A 16,034-nucleotide genomic window follows, 5' to 3' on the forward strand; every position below is an offset into this window, starting at 1 on the left:
GCAAAAGGTTTTGCAGAAGGGTGAAAAACAAAGAATTAACAAGCACAGAAGTGGCTAATAACATACACAATTATTCTTGGAACAGGCTTTGATCACAGCTTGTCAAGTGTCTGCTGTGACACGAAGTTGCTCTGAAGGGGGACAGCGGTGGCTTTGTTGTTGTTTAACTGGAAGTGCTTCCTCTGGGCTGGAGTGTGCCCTGGGATGTCCCCGCTCCTGAGTGCTCTTCAGCCTGACATCTCTCCATGGGAGCAGGACGGGATGGTGGCAGTGTCTGCGTGTGCTTCACTCAGCTACTTTCTGAAAGTATGGATCCAAACAGAAATCAATGTTTTGTGCCAGACACTGTGGGAACACAGATATCCTGGGAAACTGCGTGGGCACGCGGCCTGTGCCACCTCTGGCAAGGTTTTACCCAGCCCCAGGGAAGGGTGGAAGTGCAGTGTGTAGGTCCTGGGGGCCAGCCAGAGGGACACTGAACCTCTCCGGGCACTGGTGGCACTCCAGGGACCGTGGCCAGCCTGTGTGCCAAGCAGGGGGCAGCTGAGCCACGAGGGAAATGCTGCCAAAACCAGGTAACCACAAATTGCTGCGCCCCATCGTGCCACCACACATCAGCCACGTGTGGGGCTGCATGTGCTGTCGCATCATCCAGAGCTCTGCCAGAAAGATTGAAGCTTTTTTCCTAAAAAACCCCAAAGAACAGAAGCATTTTCATTCTCCTTAATTGCAGCTGGTGAAGCAAATGCCCCTTCCCTGTTTGCCTGGTGTCCCACAGGAAGCATCTCGGTGAAGCTGCTCCATTGAACAGAAGATTTAAGGCACCATCAGGCAGTAGGAGAGCACAGGAGGGAATATGATTCTGTCAGCTAATGGTTCGGGGGGAAATCAGGAAGGCCTGTCTTCTGTCCTGCTCCCAGGAATGTCTGCAATTCACAGGGGACACAGCCTTGTCTGGAGACAGCCCTGGAAGCAGCAGCTGGAACTGCTGGGTGTTGCCCTGTCCCTGCACTCAGCAGCTCTGAGCAGTAACAGCTGCGGTTTCGCATTGATTTCACCAAAAAAAGCTTCAGTACCCACAGAGGAGCCAGGTGAGGGGATCCCTCCCCCGCACAAAAACACACACAAGGCTGCCATCCACACGGGCAAATTTATGACAGGGATGAACTGATACTGTCGAGGCAACAGTCTCAAGGGTCTGCAGAGCTTTGTGTAAACCCTCACACAAAGGTCAGCAGAGTGTTGAAAACAAATGAAAGCACAGGCTGTGAAAATCAATCCGTGGGGAGTCCCTGGGTGGGCTCTGGGAATGCGGGGGGGAGGCAGGGCTGGGCACTGCTTCCTCTATTCAGCTCCAGGAGCATCCCAGAATTTGGCATTGTTTAACCAGGATGGCACTGGGGAGGAGGAAATCTTCGTTTGTCCTTGGCCTGAGAACCAGGGAGGTGCCTGCAGGATAGAATGAATTAGCACAAGGCGAGGGGCATCCAGGAGGGGCAGGCACAGGTAAGGAAACGTGGAATGAACCTTCTGCCTCCCTCCTCCTGGCTTTGCTGGGTATTTGGTCTTTGCCAAGTGAACAGCACCAGCACCCTCTTTTATTAGGAAGTCCAAATCTCATTTTATTATTAACCACTTCATTAATACATTGCCTCCTAAACTAGCATTTTAAAAAGAGGGAAAAGCACATTTTCTCTTTTTTTTCCCCTCTTCTTCACATACAACCTTCTTGTTTACAAAGCCAGCAGGTTTTACTTTATCTTTCAAAAGAAGGAAATTCCCTTTTTGGTAAAGATAAGGGGTTCAGAATGTCAGCTTAGATAGTTGAGATGAAGAATGACCACAAAGCACCTTGTAATGGAAGTTCAGCTTGTCCTTAACAGTGGCACTGCAGCACAACTTCATCATGCAATACAGACAATTCTCCCCCTGTCCTCTTCCCATGTTCTCATGGAGCTCTGCCCTCCTCTTCTGCTTTGGATCCCCCCTTCTCTGTCTTTTTCCTGCTCAGCTTCTCTCACCAAAGCTTTCTCTGAACCTAAACAAGCAAATAGGAAGCAGCTCTCAGCTGGCATTTGGAGACCTCGAGTGTCTTTCCTCTGCTGCCATATTCTGTTCTCTGCTGGCTTTTGACACCAGCAGGGTTTTCTGTAACCCCTGTAATTAAACAACAGCAACAAATGACACACAGAGGCCCAGACTGGACATTTTTGATCCAGAACTGAAGGCAAAGTTTGGTCCGCACAAGCACAAAGGTGCATGTGCAGACACAGGCAGGAGCAAACCACAGGGAATAACCTCGGATTCAGGATAACCACGAGACCTTTCTGTGCTGAGTGGGCTACAGGCACTGCCACCCAAGGGTGGGGTTCTACAGCAACACCCAGACAGAGCAGGCCTTTATTTTAATCTCAGAATTATTTTCAGCCTTATCAAGTGAAGCCTTTTCCCTTTCCTCTCCTTATCTTGTGGCTCCTGAGGGGCTGGGCACTGCTGACATTGCTGCTGAGCCACACACGGGGTGGTGGCACAAATCCTCCTTTCCCTGCAGGATAATGGGGATGTCTGGAGGACTCAGGCTGGCCTGACCTGTTTGCTTGTTTGTAGAGGATGTGCTTGTGCCAGTAAGAACAAAATGCAGGCAGAAAAAAATACTCTGTGTCCTTTGGCTGTGTTTTCATGGCAGTGAAGCTCTACTCCACTGAAGTTAAGGAGTGGGAAGGATAATTCCTGATCCCTCCCTGTGTGAGCACCGTGGCAGGGGTGTCTGTGAGGGATAAATCCCTCTGTGGCACCATGGCAGGGGTGTTTGCATGGGATAAATCCCTCTGTGGCACCATGGCAGGGTGTCTGTGAGGGATAACTCCTGAAAATCCCTCTGTGGGCACCATGGCAGGGGTGTTTGTGTGGGATAACTGCTGAAAATCCCTCTGTGGGCACCATGGCAGGGGTGTTTGCATGGGATAAATCCCTCTGTGGGCACCATGGCAGGGTGTCTGTGAGGGATAAATCCCTCTGTGGGCACCATGGCAGGGTGTCTGCATGGGATAAATCCCTCTGTGGGCACCATGGCAGGGTGTCTGCCCTAGGAGAGGCAGTGATCTACAGGCATCTGCTTGAAGCTTTTCTCCTTCAGTCGTGCTGACCAAGCTCAGGTTTGCAGTTTGGCTGTTCTCACAAGTCCAGGGATATTGAGTCAGAATGGAAATGCCTTGAGGTTGTTCTCCCAAAGCCTGACTTCTCACTGCCTGCCTGAAGAAGTGAATCTTGCAGAGTCATGCTTGGTATCCATCACTGTGTCAGTTCCCCCCACTAATATTTTAACCTGTCTGATAATTTTAAACAAATTTGACAGAAGGATTTTGTCTCAAAGGGAGTTATCGTCCTACATATTTATGGAAGTAGGTGGCTGGAGTAAAGAGAGAATTCCTCCTGAGTCATAGCATTATAGAATTAGAGGGTAATTTAGGTTGGAAGGCATCTCTGAGAGTCTTCTGCTCAAAGCTGCTGCTTATGGCACCAGCATCAATAAATGAGCAGACAGTGGAGAATCCATGGGCTGTGAATTATGGAGAGAAGGTTTGTGTTGAATCCTGCACATTTTGTATGGGAGACTCCACTCACAAGGAATTTCTTTTATGGCCATTTTGCTTGCAGAGCATCTTGTTTCAAATTAGTCTCCTATTTCAAATTTTTTAATCTTCTGCCTGGCTCCAGCAAATGGAGGAAGAGAGGCAATGCTAAGGTACATCCCTGAGGATTATGAATTCCTGAATCACAGCTGTACAAGTGCCTGACTGGGGGCTATGACTGGAAAACTTTGGGTTGGAAATGTGATGTTGAGTTGGATTAACTTCTGAGAAAAACAGAGGTTTAAAGTGAGCGCAGACAGAGTGCAGCTCACCTAGAGCAGAGTCCCATGGCTGCTGTGGGAGCAGTGGCACATTGGCCATCCAACCCAGCACTGCCTGACCAGCCAGAACAGCACAGTGGGTGTAGACAGGAGATACAGCAGGACAGGCTCCAGAGAGGGACCCTTTATTGTCTGGGAGGCTGCAGCTCAATAAGCGCTGCTGAAAGGCTCTGTTTGGAGAAGGACTTGTTGGATAAGCACCGAGCTGATGCACTTGGAGCAGCCCTCTCCATGCTGTCTGAACCCTCTCCTGAATAACTCCAGATCAGGGGAGAAAAATAAGCTAGTGCTGTTTTCACATGGAAATTTGATAGAATATATATTTGGAAGGCAAATTTTGTTGAAGTCCAGGACACAAGCTCAATATGAGCATTTCACTGTGAGTATTGGAGAATTCATTGGTAGAGTTTAGACAGGAACTTTGTAAACTAATTGTGACTAAATCATGCAGCTGCTCTGATCTCAGCAGTTCCTCTGAGCGCTGTCATTTCTCTTCCTTACGGCTCCATCCGTGGTTACCTGTCTCTGTTCTCCTATTTGTGGGAAGGTTCCTATTCTCCAAGGGGAATATGAAAGGTCAGGTGGCAAGATGCTCATGCTAACTGCTCTGTTCCTAGCTGGGATTTTCAGCTGCTTGCTCCAGGGAGGATTACCAGCTTTTGCAAAACATCCTGAAAATCTCAGGGGCTTATTTGCTGCAGAGTCTGGGAATTCTTTCTACAGCCACCAACATGAATTTTTGGATAACGTGTCCGTTTTGCAGTGGGGTGGCAAAGCTGTTTGTTGGTTGTCAGCACATTCCCAGCAACCCCCTCACACCCTAAGACAAGTACTGACATTTTGATCTCTGTTTGGAGGGTGAGGAGAGCAGGCTGGCTCTGGGTTTATTTACCCCTGCAAGCTGCAGTTGGTATTGCTTTCCAAGCACTTCCTGGGAGCAGCTTTTCCATCCTGTTGCGTATCTCAGCTCCCGCTGCTGCCTCCCGTGCCAGGCTCCGCAATCCGCCGTCGCTGGGGATCTGTTCAGTGTCCCGTGCTCCCAGTGATGGACTTTGAACCGTTCTGCCTCAAAACCCACAGCAGCTCTTCCACCCTGGCAGCAGCTCTGCGGGATCCTCCTGTCTGTCCCCCTGCCCAGATCCCGGCACCCAGGCACGGATCTCCCTTCCCATGGCTCAGCTGGTGCCTTTATCCAGCCTGGTGCCCCCTGGGCCTTAAATCAACCTGGGTGTGTGTTCCAGTCCCCACCCTGCAGCTCCTGTGAGGAACACGGAGAGCAGGAGGAAAGCCCAGGCTGAATTTCAATGAGAGCAGTGTGACAGCACACCCGGGCAAGGAACAGGGCCAAGGGTGAGCGAGGATTTGTGTATTTATCACGATTATTTCTTCGTTATCTCCCAGCTATGACAGAAGCTCCAGAGGCAGCGAGTGCAGCCTCTCCCACCAAAACTCCAAAGTAGAATTTCCCTGGTTTGTAGTGTTGAATATTTCATGAGTTTCAAATGCCAATTATGAGTTACCTGCTGCCTGCTAGGAACAATAGGCAGCTTTGAAAGGATTTGCTCCCACTCTTCCAAGCCCTGCCACATTGAGTTTAGTGACTCCTTTTTTACCTGAGAATCCCGAGGCTCAAGGGTGATGATGGGAACTCTCACCCAAGCCAAGGTGGGCCTAAAAGACCAGCCTGCACTGCTGTTTCTGTACCCTGAGCCACAGGATGTCAGTTCTTACAGCTCTCAGTCTGTTCTTCTGCAGTCCTGAGCTCATTAGGAAGGGGATTTTGCACATTTGCAGTGTAGCACAGGATTTTTATCAAAATGCCATATATATGTGTATGTATATATAAATATATATAGATAGAAAGTATATAAATATATAAAAAAACCCACAAAAATGAGCTGGCAAAATTCCTTAAGAAACAAATGAACCATTGGCTGCTTCACCTGTATTCTCTCCATTAAATCCTTTCCCTTCATATCTATGCCAAGTCCCTCGGAGCACTATTGACAAATATTGTTTAAAAGGAGATAATTTCCCTCAAACCAGTTCTGCCTTTTCCTGACAGGTGACTTCTCCATGCCCCCTTTGAATGTACTGTGCAGCCAGTGATACGCCAGACAGTGAAATATCGTAAAAATCTCCCTCTAAAGGTGCATCTGCTGCCATGGAAAGCACTGCCACAATGCTGGCAATAAATTCCATCTCTGATAGTGGTTTCATACCATTAGACAAGGATAATTCCCATCCCCTACACTTAGTTCTTGGAAGGCTCTCAAGTAAAATGCCATTACTTTGAAGTTCTCTCAACACAAAATTGGCACTGCATTTTAAAGAGTCGAGAAATTCCTCCGAGTTTGGTTACCTGGGACTGCTGGAGCCAAGTTTTTAGGAGTGTTTAGGAACCCACACTTGGAGACAAAGGTGCACAGGGAGGCACCTGCTGGATTTAGCACTTTGGATGATTCCGTGAGCCCACAGATTCCTTGGATTCATCTTTATTACAGAGAGATGTAAAGGTAGCTGTGGGCTGTAGGTGAGGAATTCACGTGTGATGTAGGGACTGGCCAGCGGGCACAGGGATACAGCCATCCCTCTGGAATGGTGCAGTGTGTGCCCACAGCCTGCTCAGCCTCTGCCCCCATCATTTCTGTCTTCACAAGGGCTGGAGCAGAGTTCTGCTGGGGGCCCTGGGGTCTTCTCCCCCCGTACCAGGGCTGGGAGAAGCTGATCCCATCCCAAATCAGGCAGAATGTCATCCCCATCACCAAATCAGGCAGAACCTGACCCCAAAACCAAATCAGGCAGATCCTGACCCCATCACCAAATTGGGCAGATCCTGACCCCATCACCAAATCAGGCACAACCTGATCCCATCACCAAATCAGGCACAACCTGATCCCATCACCAAATCAGGCAGAACTTCATCCCCATCACCAAATCGGGCAGATCCTGACCCCATCACCAAATCAGGCACAGCAGTCCCAGCCAGGCCAGGGAGTGGTGGGGCATTTTGAGTGGCAGCCAGAACACCTCTAGCTGAGAGAGGACAAACAGCTTGGTTCCTTGAGCACGTCCTTTCCTGCTCTGTCATTCCCTGGGAACACGAGGGACTGTGCTTAAGAAGCTGCATCAGTTTCAGATGTTGTGCACCTTATTAATCAAAACACATCCTTTTGGAAGGCAGTTGATTGCAGCTGAGGCGCAGAAGTGCTTACACCTCAGCATCCCTAGTGCCTGGAGGAGGGAAGAAAAACAGGGAAAAGACCTTTAGTGCTCTCCCTGGCTTAGTTCACATTATCTAATCTACAGGACCACTGGAAAAAATGATGTTTATTTCCCCAGCAAAGCTCGTTCTATTAGAAATTGTGATGAAAATAATAATATTAAATGATATTTGCACTGTAGAGTATTTGGAATGAGTCACAGGCAGTCTGGCTGTGCCAGGAGGTGGGAGGAGGAGAGAAGCAGGTAGAACACACAGGAGAAAGGATTCGGGAGAGAGCAGGGGAGAGGCAAAGATGAGGAAGCATGTGCTGTGTCTGTGCTTGGTGAAGTCACTGCTGAGCAGCGTTTCCTTGCCGTGGAGCTGCGGGAATATCCTGCTGCTCCACATGGCACAGTCACCTCTGGCCAGTGGCTCCTGCAAAGGGAAAAGGGAAATATTTGCTCCCGAAAGCAGAAGCAGGGGGTGAGGTGGGGATTTCCTCCCTGCCTGCCGTGGGCATTCCTTGCCTGTGCCTGCGCAGTTCACGTGGTTGAACCTCTAGCAGGTAGGATTTGCAGCGTCTGAAACAGCAAACATTCTAGAAAGCCTCAGATGCTGAATCTCTGCAAAAAGACACACCAAAATCTCTCATATGGCCAAACAGATTCTTCATTTTACTCCATTGGTTTCAGGGGCTTGGCACTAGGAACGATTTGAGCCACTTTATCAGTGTAGGAGCTTTTAAACAGAATAAGCAGCCATTCCCAAAGCAGCACAGGCAGAGCTGATTGCCACCTCTTTCCCTCTTTTTCTCCAGAAAACCCCTCTCAAATATCAAAAGGCAGGGAAATGCCTAATCGTAGCCGTTTGTCCCCGGTGCTTTGGCCTCTGTCAGAGGCGGTGGCTGGCGGGCAGCAGTGAGGGGCAGCAGCATTCCCGGCCGGAGCTGTTTCCCGGAGCAGCCTCTGCGGGCAGTGCTGACTCAGGAGCCCCCTGGGAAGTGGGGTTCCCCCGCCGCGGGGAGAGCCCACGCAGCCCACGCTGCCAGCCCAGCCTCCCGCAGCCAGCGGCGGAGCTCGCCCCGGTGCCGCCGCCTCGCATTTATTCGGCTTGCAATGACTTCTCCACATCCAACCCCGCAGGAGAGCGATGATACCGACAGCCAGGGAAAAAGGGTCCTACCAAGGCTCCGGGACGCTGCAGACGGGGGCAAAGGCAGCGTGTTCCCGGCAGGCAAACTTCTGCTAGAGAACACAGGCACTCCCGAGCCCCTGCTTTGCATGCAAGTGAGATTTTCAAGGTGAACCGCTGGTTTTCCTTCAGATTTGGGTTCGCCCCTTCCCACAAAACCCCCCCGTGCCTTCACAAGCAAACCTGCCCCCAGCAGCCACACCTCCGGGCGGAGCAGGCAGCGCCCGCATCCAAGAGAAAAAGGAACATTCTCGCTCGTATTTATTTACTTTGTCATGTTTACGATGCTGCTGTTGATAAGCTGGCGGCGGCCCGGCGGCCGTGGGCGCTGACGCGGGGCGGGCCCGGGGCCCGGCGCTGCCCTGTGCCCGCAGCGCGGTGCCCGCAGCGCCCGGGGCGCGGTGCCTGCGGCGGCGGCGGCGGAGCCCCGCGGTTGCCGGGCGTTGCCCCTTTAAGAAGCCCGGGTGCTGTCTCAGGTAGGCAGAGCCTGTGCGCTGTAGCCGCTCCTATGGCAACCCAATAGAATGGGATCGCTTCATGAATATTCCCAGGAGCAGGGGCTGCATGAGGAATAAGTGATGACAGTGATGTAAGCAAGCAGTGGCCGCTGCAGGTTGCAGTTCATTGTGTTATTGGCCGGCAGGTTGAGGAGTTTGCGGCTTGAGCTTCGCTTTCCGGATGATGTCTGCCCGCCGGGAGCCACGGCACATTTGCATCTCGAAGCCAACATGGCAAGGCGGCTGCTGCCGCCGCTGCCGCCCTCCCTCGCCTTCCAGCCAGAAGTGTGTGGCTCTCCTCTAGACTTCTTGCCCAGTGCTCAGCATCTGAGCAGACAGGGATTGCAGTAACACTCACCAAGGGGAGACAAGCAGCAAGTAGCCAAATCGGGACAACGGAGGAGAAGGGGGAGCTTTTTGCCTTCCCTCTTTTTTTTTTTTTTTCCTTTTTTTTTTCCCCTCCTTCCCTTCCCTTCTGGATGCAGAGGCTGTGTTTTGATGCAGAGCCTGTGGATGCCACAGCCCGGTAAGGAGATGACACGCCAGTCTCTGTTCCCCCGTGCCCCGTGAGCCGGGGGCAGGGGCCTGGGGCAGTGCCGGTTCCCCTCGCAGGGCAGAGCGGGGCTCTCTCCCTGTCCCCGAGCAGCAGCAGCAGCAGCGGCCATGGACAAGCTGCCCCCCTCCATGCGCAAGAGGCTCTACAGCCTGCCCCAGCAGATCGGACCCAAGGCGTCGATCATGGACGAGGAGGATGACAGCGACAAGGACACCCGCAGGAAAAGCATCAGGCTCAAGCCGCTGCCTTCGCCCTCTGCCGGGAGCACCCGGGCCCTCGGGGGGGACCCCGGCCGAGGGGGCGACCCCGGCCTGCTGGAGACGGAGGCCGGCGGCAAGGGCGCCAAGACCAGCACCAACGGGGACTGCCGCCGCTTCAAAGGGAGCCTGTCCTCGCTCACCAGCAGGCACCTCCACGACGCGGCCGAGGAGAAGCGGCTCATCGGCGGCGAGGGGGAGCCGGCCTCGCCCGGGGAGGACAAGAGCCCCCCCGGCAGCGGGGAGCTGGAGCAGGGGCTGCCCCCAGCGCCCGCCTCCCCCCCGGAGCCCCAGCAGCCGCCCCCCCGGGCCTGCTCCTCGACCTCCATCAAAGTGGAGGGAGGTGGAGGGTGCGACCAGATCACCCCCGATGAGGAGCAGAGGCTTGGCCAGGCCGGTTTCATGCAGAGGCAGTTCGGGGCCATGCTCCAGCCGGGGGTCAACAAATTCTCCTTGAGGATGTTTGGCAGCCAGAAGGCCGTGGAGAGGGAGCAGGAAAGAGTTAAGTCTGCCGGGTTCTGGATCATCCATCCCTACAGCGACTTCAGGTACAACCCCCCCTTTCCCGGCTCGCTCCAAACTAGCTGGCCTGCCCCTTCCTATGCACCTCCTGCACAGGGCACCCACCCCGACAGAACTTTCCTGGGTCATTTCCTAGCCAGAGGAGCTGGAGGACACAGCCAAGATCTGCTCCACTCACACAAGCTGCAGGTTTCATTTACATTTCACCTTAATTTTAGTGTCCCCACACTCTTAGTGATTTTAAATTGTTTTTAAACCAATTGCCTTTAGCTTTTTATAATGGAAAGGCTCTCTTTAAGTTCGTTGTAAATGGGGAAAAACTGTTCCCACCTGATGCACAACTCTAGACTAGAAGTGTGGTGTCTGATCTTAACTAGTCCTGCATCTCCATGGATGCTCTGCCTGATTGATGCTTCACACCTCCCAGTCCTCTCCCTGCCCCTTCCCAAGAGTTAGGCAGGGATGTTGCTACTGTTGCTGCTGTGTAGGCGTCTTACTGCAGCACGGCTTGTCAGGGACTGGGATGTGCAGGGCATGGCAGCGTTCATTAACAAGGTTCTTAACGGAGAAAGAGCCTCTTTTGCATCTGCACACCCTCATTTGCAAAATCACTTTGGATTGAGAATAGTTAACACTGACTTTGCCAAAGTAATGGCTTGCTGTCACTCCACAGCAGCATTTCCGTGGAGGTTAATAGGGAAATGGGCATGGAAACCCAAAGCCAGTTTTTGTAAAGTCCTGTATAGCAGAGGGGCTGTGTTTGGGTATTTCTGAGCAAAGTATCGTCTGCTGCACAGGTGAACTGTCCTCTGCAATGTGTATGTAAAGCACTGCAATCAATAATTAATTACTGAGTGCAATCAATGGCTAAGGTTTATTGCTTCAACTTTAATTACAACAGGCTTACATGTCACATTTAAAAGCACACAGGAGAAGACTATTATTCAAACATATCTTTGTCACACTAGGTGATTTTATTGAATTTGTGGACTCTGCAAGGAACCATGCATGAATCCCAAAAATACAGGATCATTAGTGGGATCATTGCAGGAAGGAGTTTTGGGGTGGATTTGGCCTCTGAGAGGCAGGAATGACAAACCTCTTGACACCAGCTATTAGGGATTTAGCAAGCAGCCCACATGCTTAGCGGATTCAGCACTGGCACTGACCAGATTCCTTGATATTTGCTTGGATTAACAAATGTTATTAGAAGGCTCTGTGAGTTGGAGGACTGCACTGTCATTTAAATTCAGTGCATTCAAGTGTCCCAAGCACACAGCTGACTGAGCTTAGGAGGGTTTCCAGCAGCTACAGCATGATGCAGAGTCCTTGCAAGCACAGCCTTACCCAATCCCACACTGGAACCAGGGGAAAATTGCCTCCCAGGGACACTGACCAAGGAACAGCTCTCAAACACTGAAATGTGAGAATGGGAGCTTTCAAAAGAACAAAACCAGTTCCATACTCTTGGCTGTATTTGCAGTGTTTGCTGTGAGTCCGGAGTTTACCTGCTGTGTTTTCTTGGGTTATTCTAGCAAGGCATGCTCTGCGTGTCGCACCCTCCGGAAATTTGGGGTTCAGTGTGTGCATTGTATCTGGAGTTAGGCAAAAGCAGCTTCCAAATCCTTCTGTCTTTGTGGTGGGTTTATTACCTTCCATGGGAAGGGTTTATTCCCTTCCATATTTGTGCCTGTTTTCAGCACAGAACCAGCCTGGCAAACTCAAGCAGCAGGAGCTGAGGTAGCCACCTTGCCCAAGGTGAGATGGTCCCAACAGTTCGGGATTTTAAGGTTCCTACAGAACCAGTAAGATGATGAGGTAACTTTTCATTCCTGAGGCACTTGGCTGTGGGGCCACTCATAGCTTTGCCCAAAGGATAGGAGTCTGCTGGCAAGCCCTGGCTCCCCGAGCCAGATGATGCCACGGAGCTGCTGGACTGAGCTGTCTGTGCACTCTGTGGGTGCATGGGTGACTCCTGGTGTTAATGACAGAACCTGCCCTGACCAAGCTGGCAAGCCGAGCAGGGCAGGCACAGGGAGCCGCATGTCTCCACCTTGGGGCACATTCCAGGTGGGCTGGTTTCCTTCTGAGCTGGTGTAGCAGCCCAGCCCAGCCCAGCAGCACGGGCTGTGTCCCTGCTGTCCCCCGGGCCGGGGCACTGGGGCGAGTGTGTGGAGCCGTGTGCCGAGGCTGGGAGGAGCTGGATGCACCACTGCCCGCTCAGGGGGGATATTTCCAGGCAGGCTTTGTTCACCCCTGTTTCTAGGTCAGCTGCAGCAGACCTGTTCGGATAGGAATGCTGCTTAGAGAACGTGCCTGGGCGTCCATGGAAAGTGGCCTGTGGACAGTGGCTGCCTCGAAGGGGAAGAGTGGGAGCCTTCCCACCTTGTGTTTGGGCTTGGCGTTCCCTCTTGCCCTCTGCTAAAGCCATCTCTCTTGGAAACAAGTCCCATGAATATGGCTAACGTTTTTTGACCTCTGGAATGCAGCAGATTGCACCAAAGAGCAGATCTTATCAAAATATTTGCAAGTGCCGTGTCCGTGCCCCAAAGGAGGGTGTTGTGTGCTTGGGGAATTACGCAGTGCCATTCCTGACTGCTCCGTGTTCCAGCCGGGTGCAGATCCTGGAGCCTCAGGATTTTGGAGGCTCCATTGTCCCGCCCTTCGCTGGCACCAAGGCAGTGCAGCAGCGTTTGCCGGTCCAGTTTCAAGGGAAGGAAGGTTTAGAGCCCGACTTGCTCTGTGTGCCTGTGGGGGCAGCTGCCTCCCCTCTGCGAGCGAGGTGCGTCTCCAGGCCGGCTCTGGTGGGGCTCCAGCCCTCGTGACTGCCGGCTCGGGCAGCTGGAGCCGGGAAGTTTGCACGGAACACTCCGGGCCGATGCACTGCTGTGAAATGACATTGGTGCGGTTCTCCGACTCCACGGAGCCGCTGCTCCCTCGCGCTCTGCTTCCAGAGGAGTTCCTGATTTAGAATAGAACAGAGGCTTTCATCATTGTCTCATTAAATTATCATTTTAGCATCTAATAGGGCTAATTCCAGTGGCAAATCTATGACCCTCCAAGAGTAAAACAAATTAATATAGATTCAGGCTCTGTTGATCTCTGCTTTTAGTCCATTGTGAGGGGAAAAGACATCAAATGACCTTTATAAAAATCAAGCTCGGTGCCCCTGAGTACTCCTGACTAATGCAGTGGGCTGGTTCTAGAAACACTTAAAAGGTGTCTTAGCAATTTCTAATGAAAATTAAGAGTCCTGGCTCCCATTCTGAGGTGCAGATGCGTGTGCTGGCAGCTGGAGTTCATTTGCATCTGTGGTTGATTGCACATCAGTGCAGAGCCACACCGTATTTCCTAGATCAAGATTTATCTGTGACTTTGAAAGCTCTTCCACTGGGTAGACAGAATTGTATTTTATTGCTTAGAGGAAGCATTGATCCAGTACAATTGGTTTAATAAAAAAATTCCAGACAAACAATGATCTGTCTAGTTTGTAGCTGACTGAAGCATATGGGTTGTAGCCGCTGCCCAGAATTGCTTGCAAAAAAAAGTGTAGCATGCTGCTTTTAGAAAGACCTGAGAACAGATACACTATCTGAGGGCCCAAAATAGTCCCAGCAGTGGATGTAAATAGAACTGCACATTATTCACTGCCCAGTAATCTATTAACTTCCTCACTGTGAAGAGAAGCTGCTGTCTCTTTGAAAACAATGGCAAACATTCCGCTCGATAGCAGACCCAACTACAGATTTTAGAATTCTTCTTTTCACTGGTCTCCATTGCTGGTAATACTTGTGTGCAAACAGATCCTTTCTTTCATTTGCTTCCTCTGCCAGAGCTCCCTGGCTGCTGGGACCCTGGGGAGGTTTCTGTGGCAGCAAAAACCTGGCGCTCAGGTGTGAGGTATAAGGGGAAAGAACAAAATCACCGCTTCCCTCCGTGCTGCAGTGTCCCTCAGCCTCCCTTCTCTGGGCCATCCATGGGATTTACTAATTATAGTCCTAAGGACTGAACCCAGCAGCACCGTGGGGTGGAGCAGAAATGGGAGGTATGTGTGTTTACCTTTCCCACTGTCCTGAGCAGACCCGATTTCCAGTGCCTCTGTGAGCGCTGCTCTGGCTGTGCATACTGTTCTCACTGGGAAGCTTTTCCCCGTGCTTTAGAAGGGTAAACAGTTTGTGGAGAGCCCAGCAGTGCTGCCTGACTTTGGCAGCCCCTTCGGGTGGCAATAATGTCCTTTTGTCCATCTCCTGCCCGAAGTGCTGCTCCTCGTGCCGCCCTCCCTCCGTTCCTGCCAACACCCAGGCAATGCTGAGTCCATGACTCGCTCTTTGCTCCAAGTGCCCGGCATGGGGCAGGATGTGCAGCACGAGGGAGTTCCGGCTCAGGGAAAGGGCAGGGAGTGGTGGCCTGTGCCTGGCATTGGAATCCAACAGGGAGTGCCAACAGGCCGGGTTTGGAGGAGCAGCTCCCAGGCCTGGCTCTGTCCTCCTCTTTGTGGCGATGGTTTGTCCCTGGAGTAGCAGGGGAACGCTGCATGTGGAGATTGGAGACAGACCCCGCTGCCTTTGCTGCAGAGAACTGCCTGGCCAATTCCCAGGGCACTTTGCTGGAGCAGAACGAGGGGATCCCAACAGGAGTCATAGAGAGGATAATCCAACTTCTGCTGAACACATGGATTGGGTCTCTGTTGTCTTCAGTGGACTTTCAGTGAGGCTGCAGAAGAGCCCTGGCTTTGTGACCATGAGCTGAGGGAGTGAAACTCCTGCATCCATACTTCCCATGTCCATAGGCAAGTCAGGCTTCGTGCCCCACTTGTCAGGAGGCAGAGGATAAATAATCCCACAGCAGACAATCTGTGAAGGAGAACAGCTTTTTGTAGGAAACATGTTCACATGCCTGAGCTGGAAAACAGGAAGGCTTCAGTAAAGGCAACACCTCAGCGTGTCACCATGGTAAAATATTTCAGGACTAATATTACGGTAGTTTCACATGGAGAAAATGACATAAAATAACATAAATAAATAGTAAAGCAAGAATTGAGATTTGACAAAGCTATGGTTAAGATTTTTGCATAAACTTAAGCCAGGCCCTTCATACCAATCTCTGCCAACAGATGAAGATATTATCTCTCCCACAGAAGCTCCTCCCTTAGTACACTCAGGGATGGCTCCTTTGGGAAAAACAATTTAGCTTCTTCTCCATCTCTTCTCGTAAGATAACATATATTATTTATTATATCTTATTCAGATCCTGATGTGGAAAAAAAAAAGAGGTTAATTTTCTCATGGCTTTACAAAATATTCACTATGCTAACAATAAATGTTCAGTTCACTTCTTGACAGCAAGGAAATTGGAAATACGGAATTGGAAATATCATCCCCAGGTTATAGTGACTTGGCACAGACTGGCGGGGATTGAGGTAAAACCATCCCTGACCTGGGTGTGGTGGAGCTGAGGCCCAGCTGTGCCGGGCAGGAGGCCTGACAGCATCCCCTTGGTCAGAGCTGTGCCCTGGGGTCTCTGCAGGGAATGGGCCATCCCTGGCACTCAGCAGGGCTAAGGAGGACCCGTTTGAGGAGCCGTGGGTGCCTTGAGAGGACTGGGCACGTTCTGGTTTGGACCATTTCTTGGGCTGGCTCTGTGAGCAGCCAGACTGGGAAATGGGCCCATCCCTCCCACCCTCTTCCCAAGGCTCTGCTGCTTGTTGGTTTGTCTGTTGTTATAGCAAAAAACAATCGCTGCTGTAAACAATGACATGATGTTCTCTCCCATCAGCATCTCAGAGTATTGTTGCAGTTACAGTTGGGCATTGGGCTCTTTGCCTGACACTTCTGCAGGAGCTTTCTGGCAGAGAGGGAGGCTCCGGGGCTCTGCTCACCTGCCCTGGCCATCT

At 51.5% G+C, this 16,034-nt stretch overlaps 1 protein-coding gene across 1 annotated transcript in view; it reads left to right on the plus strand.

The window, feature by feature from the left end:
* The first annotated feature begins 8,584 nt into the window (after positions 1-8,584).
* Positions 8,585-16,034, plus strand: part of HCN4 (hyperpolarization activated cyclic nucleotide gated potassium channel 4) — a 95,946-nt gene continuing 88,496 nt past the window's right edge. The window contains exon 1 of the mRNA XM_063412717.1: positions 8,585-10,167. Coding sequence (XP_063268787.1) covers positions 9,470-10,167 — 698 coding nt within the window. The 5' untranslated portion in view covers positions 8,585-9,469. The remainder of the gene's footprint in view (positions 10,168-16,034) is intronic.

The sequence above is a fragment of the Prinia subflava genome, chromosome 15 (assembly GCF_021018805.1).
Source record: "Prinia subflava isolate CZ2003 ecotype Zambia chromosome 15, Cam_Psub_1.2, whole genome shotgun sequence".
NCBI classification, from domain to species: domain Eukaryota; kingdom Metazoa; phylum Chordata; class Aves; order Passeriformes; family Cisticolidae; genus Prinia; species Prinia subflava.